Consider the following 27,977-nt stretch of genomic DNA (forward strand, 5'->3'; position numbering starts at 1 on the left):
TTTGTAAAGGCAGTTTGGTATCCAAGATTGGGTTAGTAAAAAATAATAATCATCATCATTAATTTACCAACAAACTGGGTACGAGGGCAAAGATGACTTTTCACGCTACTGGAAATTAAGACGAGTGTTTTAACCGCATGGTTCCCGACACAGAAGGTGATCGTGTTGACCAATGGAACGCAGTATGCTATTTGTGTGAGTATGTTTGTAAATGGCTCGTGGTGGATGTTGGTAAAGAGAATGGTTGTAAGTTTGGATACTTTGGTACTTAACTTACGCCAAAATCTTTTTAAATTGTTTGTTTTTGTTTATTCTATTTATTTTTATCTTGATAACTATATAATTACTAGCTTTTAGCCGCATGAATTTATTTAGATTTTTTTATATTATTGTGAATATATAATTTTTGGTTATATTAGTTCCTAAAAAATTTTTGAGTTCAACGACATGGGTAGCAACACTATTAATCCAAACATTAGATATGACCACCAAAAAGATAAATCACATTTAAATTAAAAAAAAACACATAACATAATAAACATAATCATAATTATTTTAAAAAGAGTGAAAGGTCTAAGTTTCTCAAAGTTCAAATGTTTGGATAATAAAAAAATAAACTAAACAAAATAGAAAAAGTCTTTAGTAAAAGAACATAAATAAACGAAGTTGAATTAACATAAACGAACACAGGTTAATGAACAAAAATGTTAGTGAACATTCACAAACATAATGAACGAACACGGACTTACCAAACTGAACAAACGAAGCCTTGTTCATGTTCGTTCGTTGCCTTTATCGGAGAAAACGAATTGTTCAAATACATAACTAAAGAAAGTTTCGTGTTGGTTTTTGTTTGTTAAGGAAGTGAACGTCTTCATGTTCGTTCATTAAGTTGCTAAACGGATGCAAATGAAAACAAACGAACATATATCAATTTGAAAATATAAAACACCGTTAATCCCAAACATTAGACATTGCCATCCAAAAGAAATATCGCTTTTAACTTTAAAAACACTTACCATAACAAACATAATAAATATTAAAAAACTGTGTGAAAGATGCAAGTACCTCAATGTTTAAATGCTTGGATAATAAACTAAAAAATATAAAAAACCTTTAATGAAAAAACATAAACAAACTTCAATGAACACAAATCAATACACATTAACAAACGTAAATGAATGAACACATGATCAAACGCTCACGAACATAAATGAGCAAACACAACCTTACCGAATTGAAAGAACGAAGCCTTGTTCGTGCTCGTACATTAAGCTTTTATCAGACCAACAAATAGTTCACGAACATATAATGTGTAAGTTCATGTTCGTTCATTAACTTTCTAGACGAGTGCAAATGAACACTAACGAACGACATATATCAATTTGCAAATATAGAACAACATTGTTGAACTCAAACATGAAACATAACCATCCAAAAGACAAATCATGATTAACTTAAAAAACACGTAACATAATCAATATAATTAAAAAAATGTGAAAGATCTAAGTTCCTCAACGTTTTAATGATCTAATAATAGACTTTTGAAATAGACCAAAACAGTTTTACCCAATTACAAACCGTCCAGAATTAAATTTTGAATCGTGCTAATGACTCGAATCTTGACAAACATCTAATCTGTAGCCACATTGACTTGTAACCATGCAATTTGTGCTTTAACCTGCAGTTTGACTTTACGCAATCAAACTGCACAAATCCGCCGTCTTAAATCAATTTCACAAGTGACCAATTCTGAAATACCAAAAATGCCCTTGTTACTAAAACATCTTTTAACCTGCAATATGGTATATCCAAAGCTTATTTTAACTGGTAAATGATTTGATCTAGACACCCTTCACAATCAGTTTGTAGACATTGCAAGATGGTCAATTAATGCTGCATTGATGTGCACATGTTGGTAGCCTGATATAGTTACACTGCAAAAACCGAGTTGAAAATATATTTTCATATTATTTTAAATTGTTATATAATAACGAAAAAAACTGAAAATAATTAAGCTCTGAGGTCATATATGATGATATAGAGGATAAGAACCTCAAAATTACATACATCACTATTTAAACCTACAATTTAAACTCTTAAAATTACATAAAATACTATCATAAATCTGAAAATTACATTTTCACCATATTTTAAACCTCAAAGTTACATATATATAAAGTTATACATTCTATATTGTATAATTACTTTATTGACTGTAGAAAGCATCTTGTCAACAACAGCCGCAAGAAAAATGAAAACGAAATCTCGACATCACAACCAATCACTGCAGTAAACATCACATACTAATAGCCCAAAAGTTTAATTTTGAAGCAACAAAAGCCTTGATATTTGGATATTCTAAACTGCTTACTACATATTCATGATGATATTGTTCCATTATCTATAGGTTCAATCCAAAAACCCGATTAAACTTGTAATCGAACCAAACACGAACAAAGAATATTTGTTTATGAACTAAACGAACGGACATGGACACACATTTGGTTCATTCACAAGCAAATAATCATATACAGGTTATACACAATAAAAATAATGAGAAAGTCACTTACAATTTTTATTGTCTTCACCTGAAGCTCAATCCGTTTTTCCCCAAGTCTGCACCAAAAATGTAATACTCACATGTCTTCTCATACTGACAAAAAAGGATGAACAAATTAACGAAAAATTTGTTGACTAATAGATTAAACTTACCTATGATGCCAGAAAGGAAGTGAGACGCGCCTAATAAGAGCAAGCGAGTACGCCACGTCTCCCAAACACAACTCAGATTGCTATTTTGTAAATTTTAATTGGTATTCATCACACCTTGAATCAAACACCAAAAGGAAAAAAAATAGTTATCGATTCCATTAAAGTATGTACACATTCAGATGGTTTTTCATTCTTTTTTTTTTGTCATTGTTCTTGTATAAACTTAGAGGACCTAATATTATTATCTTTATATATAAAGATACGAAAACCCGCATGTAAAAATAAAGCAATAAGCTTTAGGTCCACATACTCCCTTTTTATTGGTTGATTCTCATACTTTCCATATATATTAACGTCTTCTCTAATTTTCAAATGAATAAAATAATCAATAATACATTAAAATAAGATTAATCAATGCTATTTAATTATTATCTTTCCACTTTCCTTTAATCTTTAATTTTTCATTTTGAATACGTAAATAATAATGTAATATTTTAATATTTTAATATTACATTTAACTAAAAGAGTAAATTTAGATTAATTAAATAACAACAAAAAATATTCTAATTAATGTAATATTTTAAAATCGTACCTATAGTTTGAATACGAAATATTCTAATTTTTTTTGAAAAGTGTATTATTTTTTGTTAATTTCATTCACCACATTTGTTATTTTTTGGTTGATTTCATTCACCACCTGTGTTAATTTTATTGATAATATATAGTAAATAATTTAATTAATTATCTGTTATTTCATCAATTGAAGAGATTACGGATTTAATATAGAGATTATGGATAATATATATATATATATATAATATAGAGATACCGATTTAAAATATTATAATTCTGTTAAAATATGATATTATTTAAATTATATTTTTTCAAACTCGTAAGGAAATTAGGAAATGATAACCCATTTTATTAAGTAAAGGTTTAATTACGGATTTGTAAATTTGTAAATTTGATGTCCCCCCTTCCTATTTGAATTAATTATTGTCTAAATTATGGTCTAAATTTGAATGTTAATTTTATTTAATTAACAATCATTAAGTTTTACTATAATTACGTTAGTTGACCCATTGACCCACTTACTTATTTTTACTGATTTACTTTTAAGAATTAAAATACAAATCCATTGATTTATTATTGTTTAACAATAACAGTTGAGTTACAAATCCATTATTGACCCATTCACCCATTCACTTATAATTGTCAACATTGACTTAGAAATACGATTTACTAATTCACAATTGAGTTACATATATATAACTAAATTTGTAACTTTTTATTTTCACACTTTATATGAATTACAATACATACTATATAATTAGTAACTTACATTTTACATTATGTAACATTGCATTTTACAGAGCTATCATTACATAAAATTCAAAAATTTCGAAATATATTATTTGTATTTCGAATCTAATTATGTAACATTGCATATTATTTGAAAATCCATTAATTACGACATCAATTCTATTCCTTCTTACTATAATCATTTTGAAAATTTTTGAAAATTCCTAAATTTATGTTTTTAATCAATTACATTTATACTTTCCTTTTATAATTTTCTCTACCCTAATTCGTTTCCTATAAATATGTACATTTGAAAGGCTAATTCTTACACCATCAAAGCCTCTTTAGTAAAAACGAGGAGCTTTGTGCCAAGGTTTTTAGTTTTTGTTGTTTATATATCTTCCATTTTCATATTTTATTTTTGAGGCCTAAAAGTGTTATTGTTATTTAATTTAAAATTATTTGTGTTTTTGTTAAATTTTTCTAGTAAGATGGAGCCAACAAATATCACCATGTTGAACCAACTTATGTTCTTAACAGTGACTGTATCCTAAAGGTCCGTATTTTGAAACTTTGGCGGCTGAAGGATAACTCAAAGCCCGGGCAAGATTGGTCCATCAAAATGATTGTTCAAGACAAAATGGTATTATTAAAAATAAAATATACGTATTTTGGTCCATGAACATGACATATTTTGTTAGAATTTTTCTAATAAAATATGTCATGTGTGCTTTAATGTGCCTATGGTGATGGGTACTTCTCAAGTTATGCATGCAAAATACATACAAAATATATGTTGTATTCGTTACTTACGGTTTACCATTTGTAAGTGTGTTATTTTATTAAATAATGGTGTTATATATGGTGGTTTTATAACTTATAATTGTAAACATGTACACTAGAATTGTAATTTTATTGTAATCATATGATTCAACACTTTATTATATAATTTTTGTATTTCACATTATGTTATTATTTAAATATAGTCTAGATTTAAATATAGTATAGATTTAATTTATGAACAATACATTTTAGTAATTGAAATTTTAAAAAATAATTAATCCTAATTCCCTAATTTTCGTCCTTATTTTAAGTTAATTGAGTTTCCCTAATTTTTTGTTTCTAATTACAATAGGAAATTCTTGTATAAATACCTAGCATTCATACGAAAATTCTTACACTAACAAATTCCTAACCATTTTAATCTCTCTCTCTCTCTCTCTTGGCTTATTCCTCAACCATCTCCTGTATTTCGGTAATGGCCAATTTTGTTATACGTTTTTCCGGTAAGTATCTATTGTTTTCGGTAATGTTTTATATTTATTTTAATTGCTATATAATTTTTTTATAATCTCTTTAGGTTGTAAATCAAAATCCAAGATTGAATTAATATGTTGAAGTTATTACGGTTTTCCGGTAAGGTTTTATATTTATTTTAATTTTTATATTACTTTGTTATAATATCTTTAGATTCTATATCAAAATCCAAGATTAAACTGATAATTTTCCGTTTTTGTTTGTATTTATATTAATATTTATATGATTTTTTCTTATAATCTTTTTAAGTTATATATCAAAATCAAAGATTTAATGCATATCTTCACTATTTCGTTTTTCCGGTAACGCGATTCAAATTTTCCGGTTGTAAGTTATAACATCAATTTTATATTTTTTCACATGATTCAAATCTTTCATAATTTGTAATATATTTATTATGTGATATTAATATTAATATTTAATTTTATCATTTCAGGTTATTGTCCCCAACTTGGTATAGCTAATTTCATGGATTGAGAATTGTTTGATAAGATGTCTTTTATTTTTGTTTAATATTGATTTATATTTATGTTAGTATTCATGTATTTATTTATTTTTCACAATTTATGTAATTTAATTGATTATTATATAATCCCGAAATAAAATTTAGTTGATTATTCTATAATACATTAAATTATCTATAGTAAGATAATCAATCTTATATTGTTATTAGTCAAAGTCCAATTGTATTGGTTTAAATAACATTTACATATTTGATTATATTGAATATGTTTAAATAACAACAATTTGAATAAATTAACGACTTGACTCAATTTGACCATTTATATTGAATAGGTTTAAATAAAATTTACATATTTAAACATAATTCTCATTCCTAATTTGACTAATTTTTTTCAACCCTTTTTATTTTTTGAATACCATCCATAAATATAAACTCATTTCATAATTATTCAATATTCATGCATTAAATAAAAAAATATTAGTTTCTTCTAAATATTTCAAGTTATTGTGAATTTAATGTCAATTTTAACTAAATTCCTTAATTAAGTAAATAATAAAAATTATTTATTTGAACCATTTTGAAATTCGAATTCTTGACCATTATAGAATCTTTAATACATTTGACCAATTTAATATGTCTTTATTATAATTTTTTAATTACCATGTTTTTAATACTATTATACAATAGTAAGCTTCAATTACTACTAAATATTTAAGAACCACTAAAAGCTATTTTATTCACCTTTTGTATGTATTAAAAAATTAATACATTATTAGTATCTTACTAATGGAAAATAAGATATCAAAAGGCTATATAAACTATCAACTCATGCTCAATCTCTAATCGGGTGTTATGTAAAAACCTCAATTTATTTGGTGTTTGTTGTATAAGGTTTTTTACTTTATTTATCGAAAGCATAATAAACTATTTTTTTATTATAATTACATATCAGGAGCTTGACAGTGGAATTTGAATACAAGGGAAATATTGTCGTTTGAAATTATATGTGTTTATTAGACGATTTCTATATTTCACCTAAAGACATGTTCCCGGTTTTGTACTCTTTTGGAATCTAGAAAATGTTGTCTGGTGAGTGATAGAGTGGTCGGGAACGGGTCCGTAAAAGTGGAAATAGTTTGGTAATGGTCTAAAGTGAACATTTCTCCTGAGAATCTTGCTTGACTTGGCAGACCTGAAGGAGATGGTTGTTATGTACTTTTTTCATTCTGGTAAACAGGGCATGTTAGATTTTTGTTTTAAAAAATATCACCATAATAATAAACGTCTTTTTGCATTTATTATGAGTATCATATTGTTATATAAAAATTTTAAAAAAACTAATGGGTTTTTTTATAAATTGTGTTTTACCAAAGTGTGATTTACTAATTTGTGATTTATAAATTTGTGTTACACAATTGTGTTTTTAGTTGTGTATTCTTCGTTGTGTTTTCTTCATAGTGTTTTTAATGTTGAAAAACACATTTGATGGAGATAGTAACCGTTTGGCAACCATTTTCCGATGACTTTTCTGGCGACTTCTCGTCATACATTTTCGGTGAATTTTATGGCGACTATTCTGGCCAACTTTCCGGCTAGGTGGTGGCAGTGGGCGATAGAGTGATGGTGGTGTGGATGGTGGTGGTTGTAGAAGGTGGGTGGAGATGTAAGTGGGTTTTGTGATGAAAAAGGTGGACCAAAATACCCACATTCCTAACATTTCTAAGAAAATGAAACTTCTTAAATGAACTCACCCCATTTTTTATAATATTATATTTGTAATAACCAACCTAACATTTTAATTTTATTGTTTATGCTTAACTCGTTTTGTTAATAGTTTGTTTTTATAAAGTCTTGTTTTAGTTATAACAACAAATCTAACTTGTATTTCATTGACATAATCAAAGATGACGCCCACTCCAAATAGCTTGATATGAGTTTAAATAAAATATATAATATGTTAGAAAATAAGAAATATTTTCTAATGAGTCGGAATAAGTTGAGATATAAAAAACCCCTCATAAAATCAAAATATATGTCAAAAACTAAAAAAGTAATTAAAAAACTAACAGTTTTATCCGTAAATGTAAAAAAAGAAAAACTCAATAAATATCAACTCATGCGGACCAATTTAAACTTTTTCTCTCCTATAGTTTAGTTTAACCCATTATGATCTATTATACATTTTATTTAGTGAAAATTCTTAATATAGTCAATTTTGACCAACAATTTCCAATTTAGCCATGGTTTTGAAAACGAAGACTCATTACTCAATTCGAAGGCGTAAACCCAAAATAGCTATTTTTTATGTTGGATCCAACAAAATTTCAACACAGTCAAACATAATTCGTTGACCTGTAAAATCGTGTCACATGTCAACGTATTAATGGATCCTACAGAATTCGTTAAAGAATCATCGAATCCGACGAAATTTTTAATGGATCCGACAGAATTCTTATCTTCTACCTCTCAAACCTTAAACTAAACCTCCATAACAAACCTCCATCTCCATCTTTCTTATTTCTCCACAAAATCAAGCAAATCTATAGTGTAAATAGGTTAGTTTTTCGAGAAGAACACAACCGCAGTGTTCAATTTCACCAAATAAAATCTAATGGATTAGAACTTGAAATCACCCCTCCCCCCCCCCCCAATTTAAAATCTAGGACTTGACGGACAAATTAAACAGTTGGATCTGACGGAAGCATGAATTGTGCTGTTGGACACGACTGTTTATTATTACGTCGCTACCTCTCGAATATGTTGGAAACTTTGATAATCAGTCGGATCCACTAAAAATATGTTAAAATATAAATTTATTACCAATCTTCGGACTAATATTATTATTATTATTAATCCATCACTTATGGTCTAGCGGTAGGAGAGTTTGGATTCTCCAGTAGAGACTCAAGTTTGATTCTTACTTATATCACTTTTGATGAATTATAACAATGAAGAATTTGAGCTAGACCTTATGAGGTTGTCAGTTTGAATCCCGAGCCCACCTGGGTTTCCGTACCACCGTGTGTTACGCTATAAAGTCCTGCTCTTATGGCGGCGCAACGACGGTCAAGTGGCAGCCTACGATATGGTTTCCCAAAGAAACATCAAAGTCAAACTCTGAAGCCATCATGAATCCAGCTATGACAACATAGTTAGGCCAAAGTAGACAAACATGACTCTTTAATTTGAAAGGGCAGTGATCTAGTTAACATAAAAAAGACTGCCAAATTTTTTTTATTATATATTTAACTAAAAAAAATTAGTAAAAATCGGTTAAGATATTATTTTATTATAACTAACTTTTGAGAACTAGTTTTTCGCGGGAATCAAATCTCTTTATCCCCTCAACAACTGTTCCAAAAACCCTAGCTAGCAATTCATAACCAAAATCAATCAGAATGTCAGATGAAATACAAATGGAAGTCATGAAACTGCTTCCTATAAAATCACTGATTCAGTTCAGGTGCGTTTCTAAACCATGGAAGTCTGTGATCGAATCCTCTGATTTCATCGCTGATTACACCGTCAGCAGCCGCGATCAACCGCACCATCTGCTTATAAGCTACCAAAATAATGAGAATGATGTATACGTTTCGATTGCAGATAATGATTCTTTCCCCCTAAACATGGGTTCCCCTGCCCTTCCCCACCCCATTAATTACCTACTTTGGGATTCAAGGGTCGTCGGCACCTCTCGTGGCGTGATTTGCCTCCTCGGCTATCATCGAAATTTATATGGCTCCCATGAGGCTGTTTTTTGGAATCCGTCTATCAGAAAATCAGTTGCTATTGCTGTGCCCGATGATGTAACATGTTCCTGTGCTACTGGTTTTGGGGTTTGTCCTGCAACCACTGAGCCTAAACTTGTTAAAATTAATAAACGCGTCGGCGTTACTTGGCAGGTTGAGGTTTTTAGTTTAACCTGGCACGTGTGGAGAATTTCGCCTTCTAATCCGCCTGATAAACTGCTTGAATTCAAACCGTCTTCTCAATCTGTTGTAGATAGGTTTATTTACTGGTTGGGTGTTACCAGTGGTGGTGATACCGGTATTATGATTATTTCATTTGATTTGTTAAGTGAAGAATTTGGAGAAATACACCTCCCGGGTACGTTGGCCTTCGAGGATCTGTTAATGTTGGAGTTATTTAACCTAAGTGATTCTCTCGTGGTTCTCAGAAGGTGTTTAACGACCCCGAAATTTGAAGTGTGGATGATGGAGAATAGAGATGGCCAAAAAAAACCGGTTGGGGAACCGGTTTACCGGTTTAAACCGGAAACCGGTTTTTACGAAAACCGGTTTTTTAAAAACCGGTTTACAAACCGCCGGTTCGTATATCGGTTACAAGTTCTAGAGAAAAAACCGGTTACTGAACCGGTTATGGAAAAAAACCGGTTATTATGAAAAAAACCGGTTATTAACCGGTTATTTAAAAAAAAAACCGGTTAATTAAAAAAACCGGTTATTAACCGGTTCTAACCGGTTTCTAAACCGGTCCTAATCGGTTAGACCGGTCCGAGTTTTGCACCAAAAAAACCGGTTAATAAACCGGTCCGGTTATTTAAAAACCGGTTTTTTTCCAGGCCAAGAAAAACCGGTCCGGTTATTAACCGAACCGGTTTTTTTAAAAAAACCGATTTGTGCACCTCTAATGGAGAATGGTGTTTCAAAATCTTTTACGAAGCATTTCACTATAAACGATCCAAATGAACCAAGTTTCCCACAGGAGTTTAGGAGGAATGGTGAAATTGTGATGGCCGTTGACGCTGATGATGATGATGATGATGATGGTAAAGATGCACGACTAGTAGTTTGTCAACCCTTGTCGGGGGACATCAATGATCTTGGGATTAAAGGACGAAGTTATTCATTACAGGTGAGCTCGTACACAGAATCTTTACTTCTGCTTGATCAGTAATATCCTTTTTCTTCTTTTTTTCCTGTTTTGCTAATTTAATATTTGCCCAAGAGTTTTGTTTCATATTTTGTATAACAATTTGAAGTATATTTATATCTTGTGAAGGAAATTTTGAATATCAAAATATTGTAGAGGTACCCGCGCACGTGTTTACCCAATCTACATAAGTTCAAGATGGCCTACTAGGTGATAGTATCAACATCACCAGGGGCGGACGGCCATTTTAAAGTTAGTGTTAAGCCCCCGATCGTCCCTTATGAAAGAATTTCGTGTGTTAGCCACTGATTGTATCACAACACTAGCACAATCTAGAAAAGTCGCAGCACAAGATTACAAATAAGCTCTCGGTTAACATTAACCGTTACTTGTAATCTTTGACTTCTCGATAATATAATGTATGACCAAAATTCACAAATACCCTTACAGCTTTTCAGTGGCTTAAAATCTGTCTTTTTTAGCATCAAAACACCTAGTAAGTCACATTGGAATACAAATTAGGCTTAGATAATAATAATTGTTTAAAGAACACATATCTTGAAATGCTACAAAACAAGACTTAAAACCTCCCATATTAACAGCAATCTGCGTAGTGTTGCAAAATAATATCATCAGCATCCGAACCAACCCGCAACAGCAATCATGCAATAGTTTTTTAGAAATAAGAACGAGAATTTGGATTTTAACAACTTGCCTATATTAGGAACTTTGATTTGGGATTCTGAAGGGATATATTCCCCCCTTTTTAAACATTTTTTATAATATATTCTATGTATATAAAAATAGAATATATTAAAAGTGAATAATCCGAGACGAGCCGACTTAGCTTCATACTAAACCATATCGAGCGAGCTTTTTGAACAATCGGAAGAAAGGAGTAGCGCAGAGATGGGGTAAACCTGTAAAGAGAATTTGGGCGAGGTATATCAACTTTAAGTTTTGGATGATTTGAATACTTGTACCAAGATCAATATAAGAAAGCAGGCATATATATTTTTTAACTTCTGTAAGTTGCCCATTTAAAGAATTGTTTAATATGTTTTATTGACTTTTAAATTAATGCTACATTGATTTGTACATTATAATCCACACATCAATATCGAATAAGATTTACATTGAAACGTCGATAAAAATAAGCGTGTCATAACGTAAATTTGGTTTTCTTAATCACAAAAATAAATAAACTTTCAAATACATGGGTGAAGATGAGGGGTTAAGAAGCTGGCACCAACCTGAAAATATCATAACACCATCCCCCGAATTCGAGGGTTTTTCTTTTTTGGAATTGGGAAGTTGGAGCCAGATTACGTTGGCGTGTGATTCCTTCAAACCGGGACAAAATGGGACGATGGCGTGCTATTTGGGAAAAGTTAGATAAAAAAACTAATTGATGTTACACACATGTGACATATGAGATAAAATGAGAAAAGCGAGACAAAATGGGATGACTCCCCGTGCTCTAAGGTACAAGAAACAAGGTATAAACCTAAAGGACATTTTTTATAATTTACTCTTTTTAGACTTCTCTATTTCTTTTGGACATAATTTTCTTTGATTTATCAACAATCATCGAAAAACAAGCATCAAACCGTTAAAACAGGCCGGCTGTGATCCAACCAGCCAATCCTATCAGTTTAATTCGTCTATTTCTTAACCATAATTAAGCGGTTCAACACAAAACTTTTGTCAAAACCGGTTAAATCAGACTATAAATAAAAGATAGTATTTGTTAGAACCAATATATTAATTGTTTCATATCATTTCAACTTAACGCGTGTTATGGTCAAAGAAAGATTCATCAGTCCACCGGTAACCCAACAAGTAATTAGAATTAGGAGTGCGCACGCTTCGGGTCGGTTCGTTTATTAGCCTAAACTAAAACCTAGATCATCAGTTAATTAATTTTATGAACCAATCGGTTTTTGTTCAATCGATTTGATTTAGTCGGTTAGGTTTTCAGTTTGGTTAATAACTAAAACTAAACTTGGGCTAGATATTTTCTTAGAAATACAAGAGATTAGGGTATAAATACATGAAATGGATGTATAAAATCGTGATTTGGAGGTATGAATACATGAAATTGAGGTATACAAGCTAAAATATATATGAAAATATGAATGGTTTGGTTCAGTTAACCGAGAGTACAAAAAAACCGTTAACTGATTGTCTGTTATTTTTTGGCTCAGTTTCGTCGGTTTTTCCGTTCGGTTTCAATTAATGGTTAAGTTGTTTCTCACCCTTACAAGTAATACATAACTTGGTTGTGGATTCTCATGGTATTGCTCTTTTGGTTTTCGAATGACGAAGCCCCCTTATCTTATTGATTACTTAAAATTATAATTATATCATAATATATATATTAAAAACTTGCTTTATGTAGCTACTTTCAATCCACGACCAATTTACAATAACACTTACACTTGTTTTATTTAATTAGCCTAACATTATCATGTCACTTTATCATGTGATATATATGAAATTAATCCTAAATTATTTTATAAACAATATTAAATAACTCACGTGATTGGACTACATAACGACACATGATTGGCGCACATAAGCTCGATGTACAAGTTTCCATTCTGATTGTACATACTTTCTATTTTCCCTTTCCTTTGTTATAACGAGTATACCGAAACTTTTTCTATTTTCTCTTTCGTTTGCTATAACGAGTATACCAAAACCGACTGAGTTACCATCCACCGCAACGCACAAAATGTGTATATATATATATATATATATTTGTTTTTGTACTTATTATTTAAAACTAATTACACTGTGGTTTACCTAAATTATGGGCCCACTATTTTGGTAGGACTTAACGTTCCGTTGCAACGCATAGGTCCAATATACTTAGTTGTATTTAAAAACTTAAAACAAAATTTAGATTGAATTTTAATTCAAAGTACAGAATACTAGTAAGCATAATCAAATCCATACTAATATTTCGGTTTTAAACGGTTCAGTTAATTCAGTTATTAGAAGAAGTGTGTTAAACATGGGTCATAAAGCATTTGGTCAATTCAAGTCCATTTCAGTTAATAAATACACAACTTGTATGATACCATGAAAAATTAAAATAAAGAGAGTCAAATAATTAGTATGAATGTAAGTAATTATATATAATTCTGAATGAATACATAATGGCTATTCATAGTCAGTCCCAAAGGAGTTACTCAACTGCTAATAACAGTAAGCCACTTCACAAAACTAACTCACCCAACGACAACCGTTGACTTAGTTGACTATCTCTAAAACACCTAATGTTTGTAAGCAAGCATATTTGCAACATATACAATGAATGTGCCTACTAAAATGCTACCAAAAACACCTTTTAGCACTTACACTTGCAAGCTCACAAAATCAGTCTATGTACTTGAAAAAGTCAACTGTTTGGTTAGTTGACCGACGGTTCACCAGTGGCAGGCCGGTTATGAAGTGATGCAAACAATTACGGGTTTGACCTTATATGAGGGGCTGCAAAGCGTGCTCCTGACCCGCCTAAACTGTGTCCGGGGATACGTGTGGTGGGACCACCGGTCAAACACAGGTTCGTGGGCCGAACCAGTGCAGACGCAGGGATTGTAAGAATGTTAAGCGCGCTAGTTTCTGTAATTAAAAGAAACAAAACAATAATTAAATAATGTTCTTGAAACCAATTAAGTTATATTATATTTGATACCTTTTTGTGGTTTCTTTAGAATAGGAGTGTCCTGCCAATGTTGTGACAAAATCTCAGCAAGAAGTTTATTGGCATTAACAAGCTTCTCATACTCTTCGAGAACCGTATCTTCTTTTGTTAAACACGTCTTCGAGTCATGAATCAATCCGTCATACTTCTTGCGTATCTTTAAAATCTCCTTTTCACATTCCGCAAGAAGCATTGATTCCTGCATTTAAACAACATCATTATATCATCCTATAATCCATAAATTAATAATAATAATAATATAACTACAAGAAAACAAAAACCTTTTCTTAATGTGATTTCGCGATTTTCTCTCGCTCCTTTTGAATTCTTTCGATTTCTGTTTCGAGAGTATGTGGTCGTGGCTGATCGGTTTGACTTTGTTGACCTTCATTTGTTCCGGGATTCAAAGCAGTTGAAGGTGTAGCAGTCTCACATGGTTGATGAGTGGCAAAAGGTGTATGTGTCCCTGTATGAAATAACAATAAAAATGATCAAATATATATGATATGAAGGTTACTTAATATTAATAAATATAACTGGTCCATTTTCTTCCCACATTCTTAACCAACTTTCTTCTACTCCTCGGCATTGATCTTAGGAAAGAAGGAGAGGTTGCATTTGCATCTTCAATCATGTTTCGGTTTGACTTTGGAACTCTCCGAGACAATCTGTCACATAACTGGACCCGTCCAAGTTGACTTTCTTTGACCAACTTATTCCAAAAAACAGAATGTCTGTTATCGATCAAGTAATCATCAATAGATAAACTTTCATTTGTAAGGTTTTCAGTTTCACCATATAACAAGATACTTTCAACGGGAGTGACAACTCGCGATATGATTGAACGTTTTGTGGGGCCCGGTTTGGCACCCATGTTCCTCAACAGGGATGACATCTCATGAACCAAATCGTCTATAAACGACTGATGTTTGGTGTCGGTGCAGCTTTGGAGCTTACTGAATAAGTAAGAGGCGCCCCATCCTAGCAGCCGGTGGCAAGCTCTCCATCGAAAATAACAGTCAACAGGTGTACCTTGGTTTGACAAAATCAGTGCTTTCTCTTCAACAGTGAATGCTGAATAGAACCTGAAAACATGTAACCGGTCACGATGCGGATCAACGGTCATCCTCTTGAGAGCTCTTATGTCAGTTGACGGGTTGCAGTCGCTGTTGAATAATACGACCGCATCGAGGCGTGAAAGCCGAATACTTGAATGGCATGCACGGTAATTGAAGAGGTATGCACCCGTCTTAACATCGAGCGGGGCGGGTCAACCCACAAGATATAGACAAGAGGCTTGAAATCAGGATGTCATGAAGACACAAAGCCAAAACCTATGCGCGTGGCGCATATCACATATGCTCACGCATATCACATATGTTCACGCATATGCTCACGCATATCACATATGTTCACGCATCACATATGCTCACGCATCATATATGCTCACGCATATCACATCTGCGCGTGGCGCATCTGCGTGTGGCGCATATCACATATGCTCACGCATCATATATGCCCACGCATATCACATCTGCGCGTGGCGCATATCACATACGCTCACGCATATTACATATGCTTGCGCATATCACATCTGCGCATGAAACATCTGCGCGTGAGAATAAAGAGAAGACCTCGCGCATTCCCAGGATAGGCGAATATCACACATGCACATAATCAACCACGTCCTTATCCAAACCAGGATAAGGACAACCATGATTGTGCTCATCAGACAACCTTCCAGAAGGTATCCTTTAAGGAATAAAGAATATGCTGATGTTGACAGCTGCCAATGAAGGGTGGACAACTCAGCGAAACCCATGTGCTACCACGTGATTGCACATGGGTCAGGTGAAATACCTTGGTAAGAGAATAATCAATGAAAAAGCACCAGGTGTCCTAAGGACACGTGGCGCGAAGCAATAGGAGGAGGCCAAAAAGGCCCTAATTGGGTCTGAGCCCAATCATTGGAAACCCTAATACTATAAATACCACACCACCTCCACAAGGGGAGGTAAGCAAGAAAATACACTCTAAGTCCTTACTCACTTTCAGATTATTATTATCTTCTCCTACAATATCTTATTCTCACACCGGAGGGTTACCCCAAAGAAGACCCCTCTGTCCCTTTCTGAGGGGTAAGTTCACGGTGCTGCTCGTTTTGTAGGTGGAAGAATTCATACTCCGGAAAACCATCGGTGATATAGCACACTCATACCCTAGGAAAGTTGATCGTCTACTAGTAAGTCGATCCACGTTTCTTCATTGGCGCCATCACCTGTTACAACGGCAACAAAACCACTATCTCATCAGTTCTCTCTGAAAATCTTCACCATGGTTTCCGGTGTTCGAAACAGCGATCAAGTTCTGGAGGATAATGAGCTTGAGGATGTTAATGAGGGACATCAGTTTCTGAGGGCGCCGCGTGATACTGCGCGCACCACCAGTAACCATCCCTTCATCACAACACCTCATAGCCAGACTGAAACTCCTCCAGACGATCTCACGTTCCAAAATCTGACTGGTGCAAAACAAAAAGGACCAATGGGTCCGGAAGTTGAAACCAATGACCCTAAAGAATGGCTCATAAACGAACAACGGCGTTTAATGGACAAATACAATGAGCTGGTCAAACACAAAAAGTTAGCCGACTTAACACAAAGGCTCGCATTTGATAAACAAACCATTCAGGGAACAACAAAAAGGGCGCGCGCGCAGGAAGATGGTCACTCTGTTCACACCGAACACGCTGATTTTAGTGATGAGGAAGAAGTGCACAGCATGAGGAAGACGCGAGATACTCATGCAGGAGGTTCACAGCTTCGCGCGCACATGAACATAGCGCCTGGAGCCAAAGTTGATATGGATCTATACACACCGTACAACCCACAAGCGAAAGGGCAAGTGGACGTAACCACACCATATAGGCCAGCCATCTTGGTGAAGCATTCAAAATTCACTGAGCGCATTGCGAAGGCTCCCATTCAACACAAAACCAAGATGCCAAGTGGTCTAGGCAAGTACGATGGTACAACAGATCCAGATGATTTCTTACAAGGTTTTTACAACACTGGAAACCTAGAAAGCTGGACGATGCCAACATGGTGTCACATGTTTGCTCGTTGCCTCACGGGCGCAGCGCGTGTCTGGTTCGAAAGCTTGCCGACAGGACAAATCGATGGGTTCGAAGAGCTACTGGAGAAGTTCCAGGCTCACTTTGTACAGCAGCGCAGACACACGCGCGACCCCGATGACATCATGCACTGCGTGCGCAGGAATGATGAAACCATTGAAGACTACATAACTCGTTTCAATCAGGAATCTCTCGCAATTGGAGGTATCACTGAACAACTCTTGCGCGTGGCCTTTATACAAGGTGCGCGCAGTGATCAACTCCGCAGAGCTCTCGTGAGCAGAGATGGCATGCCAACCACTTGGGCTAAGCTTATGGAAGCATCGTGAGTCTTCGCGCGAAATGAAAAACAAATTGCCCAAGACAGAGCAAGAGATAGAGGGCATCAAACAGAAGCACCACGCAACAATGAAAGGAGGGGCAAACAAAACTCCGTATGGTCCAGGTTGCAGCAAACCAATTATTCTCCCGCAGAAAAGCAAGCGCAACAAAGTTCACCCCAGCCCCAAAAAGACATTCGTAATCGCGGAGAAGGTGACAAGAGGGAAGGCGGCAGAGAGCCTAACAGACCTCTACCAAGAATATGGACTCCCCTCACCAAAACGCCTTCGCAAGTGTTAAGCACAGAGAATGTCCAGTTTAAAAGCCCCAAGCCATTGCTCCATAAGGGACCACCAAACAGTGGCAAGTATTGTGAGTTCCACAAGTCCACAAGGCACAACACCGATGCATGCCACTATTTGAAAGATGCGATTGAAAGAGATGTGAAATCAGGCAAGTTGGCTCACCTGGTGAAAAACCCAAGACCAGAGAATGAACAACCAGACGGAGCCTCAGCCAGTAAAAAATTTAAAAGAATCTGTGTAGCTGAAGGAGGAAGGCAAGGGCAAAGATCGAGGAAGAGAAGCGCGCAAGTCCAAGGGGATTGGCGCGAGCAACAAGTAATCTTCCCAAGAATCAGAGGAGGCCCGTCTATCAGCAGTCCTCTAGTCATCACTGCACACATCGCTCATTATGAGGTGTCAAAAGTCCTGGTGGACACCGGCAGTGAATCAGACATCATGTATGAGCAATGTTTCAGGAAGTTGGATCCAGCAGACCAAGCAAGGCTCGAAATTGTGAATGCACCAATCTCGGGTGTCTCAAACGAAATTATTCACCCCCTAGGTCAGATACAATTCGAACTAACTATGGGGGATGAGAAACACAAGCGAGCTGAAATTGTCAACTTCTTGGGCTTGCCCACCACTTCATGCCATAATATGATCTTGGGTAGAGGAACGATTGCCCAATTCAACGCCATACCGTCACCAGCGCACGGCGCGTTGGGGTTCCCAACACCAACAAGGAGAAATGATTCATGACTTGATCTAAAGGAAAAAATCAGAAAATCAAAGCGCAATAAATACCTTGGCGCACCGCCGTCCGCGAATTGAGCATCGCCATGAAGTCCATTTTCCCCCTTTTCGAGGGTAAAACAGGGGACTTCAAAGCAACCTTCGGCGCAGCCTCGGTACCTTGCTGCGCCTGAGGTTGAGCCACCAAAGTCGCCGGCTCTACAAACATTTGAGTGAGCAAAGCTTCATTAATAACTCTATCGGAATCACGCTCATAAAACCACAAAATATAAACAAAGTATACCTGTTGGAGAAGATGAAACAGCAGGCGCAGCGCCGCTTCCCTTGTCCGCCGCGCGAAGAGATGAAGTGGCAGCACCATACCTCGTGTGGACGGGAGGATTGCCCACACCTCGAGGCAAAGAGGACGAGGAAAACTTGGAGGTAAATCCCTTGGTTTTCTCAAGTCCCTTCGCTTGGGTAGGAGGATCCTGGGCAACAGGGGCATCATTTTTCTTTTGTTTTTTACTGGCCCCTGCGCCAGTTTTGCCTTTAGCTTTGCGCTTGAGTTGTGGCGCCTCAGCTGCTTCCTCCTCCACCTCCTCTTCCGCAAGCTCCAACTCATAGTTCTCGAGCGCATCTACAATACGTGCGACAGAAATGTTAACCAAATTTGGTATTCTAAAGGCATAGGCATAAGCATAAGTACAAAGGCTTACCAGGCGCATCGCTGTCAAAGCAAAATTCTAAATCGACAGGGATGAACATATCATCGAAGCGATCGGGGAAAGCAACTTCCCCAGCGCTCAGCGCGAAAGAGCCGCCCTCCATATGCTCGTCATAGGCGGCATGGACGTATTCCTTGCTTACTGCATAAAACAAGACAAATGATATCAGCAAAGCGAATTATATTCGCGCAGAAATAATGCAATGAGCTAATAACTCACCTAAGCCATCAACTTGGACGACAGGCTCAGTCGCGCTGTCGGTCCACCTCTTGCTCATACCAACCCCCACCAGCGCCTCCTCGCAAATATTCTTGGCGGGGGATGGTTCAGCAGTTAACTTGTTAACCCATGTGCCCGTCGGGTTCTTAAGAACATTCTCATCCGCGGGCGCAGAAGTGATCGCGCGCATGGTCATGCGGATGGGAATCACACCAGCCTTAATATAAAAAAAATTTTCAGACCAGTCATGAAGGCTTTTGAAGGAAACAGTGCAGCACTTAACATTCTGACTGCGCGGTATGAATGAGAACCAAGAATCTTGGATTTTTGGCTTGTAAAAATATTGAAAGCGCCGAGGGGTGGGCTCCTCGCGCTGAGCTTTGCACATGAACTCAAAATGAGTCATGCGCACTAGTCCACAAGGATGGACTTGGGATATGTGAATCCCATAAAACTGAATGAGTGCACCTATAAACCTTGTCATCGGAAGACGAAGGTTACAGTGAGTGAAAAAGTGAGAGTATAAAGAGATATAGCCGGTGGGCGGATCTGCCGCCGTTTGCCGGGTCGCCGGGAGCAGACAGCTGTACTCAGGGAGAAAACCCTGAGAGGCGACGAGATTGTCGAAGTCAGACTGTTTCAATTTGCAGGGAATCTCATCCCATCTCTTCACTGTTTTGTTCTTCCCCACCTCCTCCGACAAGGCCTCGGCAGCCCGTTTACCCTTGCCGGTCTTTTTCAAAGTGGACATAACTAATGATTTTACACGGCGTTTGTTGGGGGAAATTGTGGTGTCTGGGTTATCAGACATAAAATTGTGAATCAAACAGCGGTTACTTTAAGCACGGAAATTTGGAAGCAAAAGATAAAGGCTCTTAATCGGAATGAAAATTGAAGGAGAAAGAGCTCTGAAAATAACAATGAAGATGAAGAAAAAACCACTCAAAAGGCTTGCTTTTATAGGCCCAGGAGAGAGAAAGAAACAGGTACTGATCAGAGTTACGCTCACGCGCCCCCACTCGCAGGTGCAGGCCAACATGAGCGCGACACGTGTTCCTGACACTGTATGAGGAGACATGAAAGGCCACTGTAGCACCTCGAGCACACGAAAAGTCTGACACATAACGTCTCCATCTCTGACGCATGTCAGCACCAACCAACCGCATATATGGACGATTCATTTCAACCAAAAGGATAGAATTTCGCGCAACGCACATATGAGAAATAAAAAGAAAAGACAAACCCTATTAAAAGAGCAAACTATTAAGTCTAATATCTATCTTACCTCGCTCGCGCGAGACAAGACACACATTAGACTGGGGGGGCTTGAAGAGGTATGCACCCGTCTTAACATCGAGCGGGGCGGGTCAACCCACAAGATATAGACAAGAGGCTTGAAATCAGGATGTCATGAAGACACAAAGCCAAAACCTATGCGCGTGGCGCATATCACATATGCTCACGCATATCACATATGCTCACGCATCACATATGCTCACGCGTATCACATATGCTCACGCATCATATATGCTCACGCATATCACATCTGCGCGTGGCGCATCTGCGTGTGGCGCATATCACATATGCTCACGCATCATATATGCTCACGCATATCACATATGCGCGTGGCGCATCTCACATACGCTCACGCATATTACATATGCTTGCGCATATCACATCTGCGCGTGAGAATAAAGAGAAGACCTCGCGCATCCCCAGGATAGGCGCATATCACACATGCACATAATCAACCACGTCCTTATCCAAACCAGGATAAGGACAACCATGATTGTGCTCATCAGACAACCTTCCAGAAGGTATCCTTTAAGGAATAAAGAATATGCTGATGTTGACAGCTGCCAATGAAGGGTGGACAACTCAGCGAAACCCATGTGCTACCACGTGATTGCACATGGGTCAGGTGAAATACCTTGGTCAAAGAATAATCAATGAAAAAGCACCAGGTGTCCTAAGGACACGTGGCGCGAAGCAATAGGAGGAGGCCAAAAAGGCCCTAATTGGGTCTGAACCCAATCATTGGAAACCCTAACACTATAAATACCACACCACCTCCACAAGGGGAGGTAAGCAAGAAAATACACTCTAAGTCCTTACTCACTTTCAGATTATTATTATCTTCTCCTACAATATCTTATTCTCACACCGGAGGGTTACCCCAAAGAGGACCCCTCTGTCCCTTTCTGAGGGGTAAGTTCACGGTGCTGCTCGTTTTGTAAGTGGAAGAATTCATACTCCGGAAAACCATCGGTGATATAGCACACTCAAACCCGAGGAAAGTTGATCGTCTACTTGTAAGTCGATCCACGTTTCTTCAGTAATCACACAAGCAAATGAAACATTCACTCTCTGCATTGTTGAACTTTTCTAATGATTCCTTTTTCTTTGCAGGTGTGTAATTAACAGTATTCACTGGGATATGGATATATGCATTCTCGCCAAATCTTCGATGAACAAGGTCATCCAAAAATGCCCGGTTGATATCTTCTCTGCATTCACTGCAGACTGTCAATCAACAAACAAAAAATTTTAAATTAAAAAAAATATGTATAGTGAGTATGTAATAACTAAAAAAAATTAAAAAATATATTTACATGAAACAGAACGAGTGCTCTCAAACCGCATCGTTTAATCTCTAGCAGCAGCTTGTCAAGAACTTGAAATTTGCCACTGACATTGATTTCAGCAGCCAATGGATCATCATCAATTAAAGAACCTTCTTTCGATGAATTACGCAAAGTGGGGTCTGCAAGAAACGGGTGATCACAGCACTACAAAAATAATTATTAAACAGATTAAGAATAAGCATTTACCAAACTGAATGCGAAACATTACCAAAAAAAAAGAGAACCTTTTGAATCTGAGTGAGAATATCACGGAGTGGAGATTTTCTTGAAGATGAGGAGAGTTTGTCCGAATTTGAAGCTAAAATTGAACAATATTGTTCGGTTTGCATTGAAGAAAGATGAACCGGGACCCAATACTCGTCAAGATCTGTGAATGTGCACTTGAATGCTATAAATGGCGACAGTCGTTCTTTTAATGTGTCAATATCATTGTTCATTTCCATGTCAGCATCAACAGTTTGTATCTTTTGATTTTTGCAGTCAACGAGTGAAAGGATATTTCGGTAGCTTTGCAAGATATCCTGAAACAGCTGACTGAAATCAGCAAATTTAAAAAAAAAACAAAGGCTGCAGCACGCAGTAGTGGCGGGCCCACAGGTCAAAACGGGCTGTGCCAGGTTGACCCATGCATTTGTTGAGATTTAATGCACTGAAGACTAAACATGGACTCAAGTTGACTTTCAGCCCGTTTGACTTGTTTCCCGTTTTATCTATCTCCTATATTATTTTTTGACCCGCATACATTTGTTGAGAATTAATGGACTAAAGACAGTCTTAAGTTGGCTTTCAGCCCATTTGACCGATTTGACTTGTTTCCCTTTTTTAAGCTTTTATTATTATTATTATTGGCCCACATACATCTGTTGAGAATTAGTGGACTAAAGACAGGCTTAAGTTGCCTTTCAGCCCGTTTGACCAATTTGACCCGTTCCCTATTGACCCGTTTGAAATAAAAGAAAGGTGAGAAACATACCCCTGACTCGCCAGTAACTGTTAACAGTTTCATATCAGCCATAAGCTTCTGAAATTTGTTTAAATGTGTTGAATATACGGGGCATTGGCTCTCGTCTATTACTATCAATTCCCATTTAGTATTACTAAGCATTTTCAACTCCAAGTCCTGCAAAATAACAAAATGAATATAATTTCCACACGATAAATTTGAGACGGTTTCATATAATATCAAGAATTAAGTACCTCAGCAATGGCATCTAGAGAAGATAAAACAACTTGAAATTCTGAATCTCTAATGGTGATAATATAGTGACCACCTTTGTATGTCACAGCCGACTTTGGCCATTTTGAAAACTCGGTTTCCCACAATGAAACAGCACCGGAAGAAGCTGATATTATTAGAATAGGCTTCATCGTGTTATCCAACAACGATGATACAAAAGACACCACCTTAACTACCCGCTCCTGCTATATCCAATTAATTAATGTTATATTTATTTAAAATAATTAATATGGTTTAATGGAAAAATAAACCAAAAATCTCACCGGCCCGTCAAAGATGACAGCATTTTGACCTCTGTTCCGGTGGTCAAGAAGCTTTCTAACATAAGGAATCATATGATCATGTCTTTCGGTTGAGACCTCGAACTGATTATCAGCCAACTCACTGCAGCCTGTTGTGTGTGTATATAATGGCCATCAGTGAATATTAACACTAAATGACATTAGTTAGAAACATCATTAACAAAGACTATACCAAAAATAAAACTGTTTTAATGTAGAGCTAAATAAACAGAATACACACCAGATTGGATCTTGTCTTTTATAGCAGACCGAAGAAAACTCGCTCCACATCGTTGTTCATAACATAATCTACAAACAAACAGTTTTATAAAACACGAATAATTAAGTATTAATGTATGAAAAAATATGTGATTAACATAATCACCTCTGTTTTTTACGCAAACAAGATTCCGCAGTAGGTGTATCGTTAACATCATTCCACACTTTCACCTTTTTCCTATGAATTTAAAACAACTTTATAACACATGAATAATAAAAATATTAATGTATGAACAAATATGTCATTAACCAAATCACCTGTGTTTTTTATGTCAGGTACCCGAACAAGATCCCACAGCAGGCGTGTCATTTACATAATTTGAAACTTTCACTTTTTTTCTCCGAACTTGAAACAACTTTTTATAAAAATGTGAATTTAACTTCTTTCGTTTCAAACTTTCCTTCTCATAACTCTTGATATTGATCGTATCGCGCTCTTTAGGAAACTGTCGTTTCCCACTTTTTTTCCTTTCTATCAAATCCATAAGTTTTTCTCGTTTCTTCGCCTTCGAAAGACTCGCATACGACTCGTCTGCGTTCGTCTTCAGGGGCATTTTCGTCATTCACATTAAGCCTTCTTCAACCTGCACAAGTTAAAGATTGTGCTACATATTTCATGATCAAAACAAAAACACACAAAATCCTTTTAAGCACTAAATAAACACATTAAGACAAACAATATATGTGTATCTAATATGTATGTATGAATGTGTAAATCACACAAAAGTTTATAAAACAGGGGTATATTTGTCATTTACTATATGTCTTCTTCAACCTAGTGTGCTCTAAAATTCACGATTTTGTATTTATGAAAGCTAGGTGGCCATGATTTTGTACGGAAGAATTACACCTACAATTATTTGTTTTTTATAATGTTTGTCCTTACTCTAATATTAATTTGTGTCTTTTTATGGATAGAGAGAGTGGCGTGTCTTTTATCTATGTTAATTTTCCATTGGCATTTTGTTTATTTAACTAGGAATGTAAACGAGATAAGTTGCTAGTAATTTATTCGAGATCGACTTGTAAGAAACTCGAGTTTAAAACTAAACTTGTTCAATAAACGAGTCTAAGCCTCAGCTTGCAAGTCTAAACGAGACCATGCTTGATATAGTTTTTTAATCTTTTTTTGTCTGCGTATTTAATACATTTTTATTTAATAATTGCTATTATATATATACCAAGGTTGCAAAAGTCGTCAGGCGCTCCCAGGGCGGCAGACTAGGGAGTTGCGAGTACTCGGTCTAGGCGGGGTGTAGTCGAGGAGTACTCGTACATGGTATTTTATAAAGAAATTCATTTTTCGGAGATTATATATATGTCAAATATCAAAAGTTTACTAAATATTCTACAAAATACATACGAAAAATACAAAAACAATCAATAGCACATACATATTAGTTCAAAAGCATGTCTCATTTGATGAAAGACGTACCTCAATTGAACTTATATAAGAGGTTTGCGAGTTTAGAACTTCGAATGGGATGATAATAATGGTGGTTGCGAGTTTAGAACTTTGAATCAGATGATAATAATGGTGGTTGCAAGTTTAGAACAGAAATTAGGTTGCGTTTTAGCGTGAAAAGGAAAAAAAAGTAGTGATGGGCTCTTGGAGAAATTGAGTTTTTTAATAAAAGTCAAAATTTTGTTAATACCGAGTTGGACCGCCTAGGCCGAGTAGAGCCGCCTAGGTCCGAGTTGGACCGCCTAGGTCCGATTCCGAGTGTTTTGACCTTGGAGAAGAAAAGCGATGCAGTGAAGAGCGCCTAGGCGCCGAGTACTCGGCCGCCTAGGCCGAGTTTTACGACACTGATATATACACAGTTATGAAAACAATAACTAAATAATATTTATTATGTTATATACAAAATTATAAATAAAAATATATCTCAAAATGATTATAAATATGTATAACTTAATTAATAGTAATTAAGTAGAGTCTGATCCGTACTCGAGTTGAGTAAAAATACGAAATATAAAAAGAGAGAATAAATGAAAGGATATTAAGAAATTACTTGGTAGTTTTATGGAGAGAAGAAATAATATTTGGAAATTACTTGATAGTTTCGTAGATAGAAAAAATGAAATGATGTTGGGAAATTACTTGATAGTTTCATAGAGAAGGAGAGAGAGAGAAGAAATGAAAGGATGTTAGGAAATTAATTGTTAGTTTCGGAGATTTTTAGCTTTTGAATACTTTTATTGATTCTTTAATTGTTGGGGGCGAAAATGTGAATTTAAAGTTTTATATAGACAAGGCAAGAATTCTACCATTTTTGTACCGAAACTTGCAAAACAATTGCTTTTTGTGCTCTCTGTTTTCACATTGTTTTTACAGCAAGTGTGTTGACCATTATCATATGATGTTAATAATTAAAGACCCAGTATAAACATTTATAGGGTTTAAAAAAAAACAAACTTTATGTGGTCCTCTCTAAAATGGGGCATGAATATGGAGCGGGGCGGGAAGCTGCTATGAGCAAGGCCCGGGAACACCACCTCCTGGTCTTTTGTGACAGATGAAATTCACGAAAGGAGTGGGATGCAAAGATGCATACTTCGTACTTTTTAAGGTGTTCATCAGATAACGGATTGTTCGGTTCGGATTCATCAGATTTAAAAATTCTAGAACCATATTCGAAATCAAAGTTCAAAGCTCAAATAATAGTCTAAATAAACATACAAAACCGAAAAATTTCCGATTTTGGTTTTCCCGAACACTCCTACATGTTTTGAAAGGTTTAAAAAAGTCAGTGATCATTTCTAATACAATAACGGATTTGTAACGACTAACCATTTATACATGGCAATTACTTTCTATAAATTTTTAGAGTATTTCAATAAAAGTTGTCGGCCAGTCGTCATTCTATGCTACTTTTGAAGAGTTTTTTTTTAGAGAAAGACACGGTTCGTAAAAATTTATATTTAAAATTATATGCATTATAAAGTTACTTTTTATTTTTATCTCAGTCTATTTGGCTTACACGGCACGCTCAAAACCATACACCAAACCATAAAATCTAGTTTTAATATCGTAAACAAGAGTGTAATACTCATAATCTAGCCAAAGCCAAACTAGGGGTGGCAAATGTGACCACTGGTTGAATGGGTTGTATCACAATGTATATAATGGGTCATAATGGGTCAAACTAAAAAGAGAAAATGATTGAAACGGGTCAAAACGGGTTGAATTTCTCAATATTTTTTTTAGAAACGAGAAAAACGGATGAAAGTTTTTAGTACTTTTACTTTTTTACTTTTTGATTTATATTTCGAGTTATGATTTTTTTACTTGTTTTTTTTTTGAATTTTATTGTTAGGGGTTTTTGAAATGGGTTGAGCTTTCAAAAACTGATGGTTGGTTAATTTGTATATAATTAAGTTCGTTTATTTATTAGTTTTAACTGTTTATTGTGAGAACTTCGATACTTCATACGTGTTTTGTATTTCAGGTCATAGACGTTAAAGTACCTAATTTGGACCTGTGAGAGCACGAGATGAAGACCCGGGATGATGTGTGATAGTGTATGATCAAAACTGGAGGATTTAGGTAAAAGTTGCTTTAGCATATCATTTGTTGAAATCGGAGTATCTTATGCTATGTAAAGAAGCAACGCACATCAGGATGTTTTAAAGTATGGTTTGCTAAATTAGAGTATCATACTCTAAAGTTAGAGTACCATTTGTTGAGCCAGAGTACCATTTGTTGAAGCTAG

The 27,977-nt window shown here is 35.6% G+C and overlaps 2 protein-coding genes across 2 annotated transcripts; one reads left to right on the forward strand and one right to left on the reverse strand.

Annotated features, from left to right (window-relative positions):
* Positions 1-9,195: 9,195 nt before the first annotated feature.
* On the forward strand, positions 9,196-9,985 carry LOC143602933 (F-box/kelch-repeat protein At3g23880-like). The gene is made up of 2 exons (XM_077079891.1): positions 9,196-9,904; positions 9,975-9,985. Exons 1-2 carry the CDS (start codon positions 9,196-9,198, stop codon positions 9,983-9,985), a joined length of 720 nt encoding a protein of 239 aa, XP_076936006.1.
* A 3,649-nt stretch (positions 9,986-13,634) lies between these two features.
* On the reverse strand, positions 13,635-15,589 carry LOC143602934 (uncharacterized). The gene is made up of 4 exons (XM_077079892.1): positions 14,940-15,589; positions 14,684-14,868; positions 14,394-14,601; positions 13,635-14,320 (listed from the first exon to the last, which is right to left on the reverse strand). The coding sequence occupies exons 1-2, from the start codon at positions 15,526-15,528 to the stop codon at positions 14,690-14,692; spliced, it is 768 nt and encodes a 255-aa protein (XP_076936007.1). The 5' UTR covers positions 15,529-15,589; the 3' UTR covers positions 13,635-14,320; positions 14,394-14,601; positions 14,684-14,689.
* Positions 15,590-27,977: the final 12,388 nt, after the last annotated feature.

Source organism: Bidens hawaiensis, unplaced genomic scaffold (assembly GCF_021521415.1).
Source record: "Bidens hawaiensis isolate Kalapana, Puna unplaced genomic scaffold, B.hawaiensis_p1.1 tig00060133_1, whole genome shotgun sequence".
NCBI classification, from domain to species: domain Eukaryota; kingdom Viridiplantae; phylum Streptophyta; class Magnoliopsida; order Asterales; family Asteraceae; genus Bidens; species Bidens hawaiensis.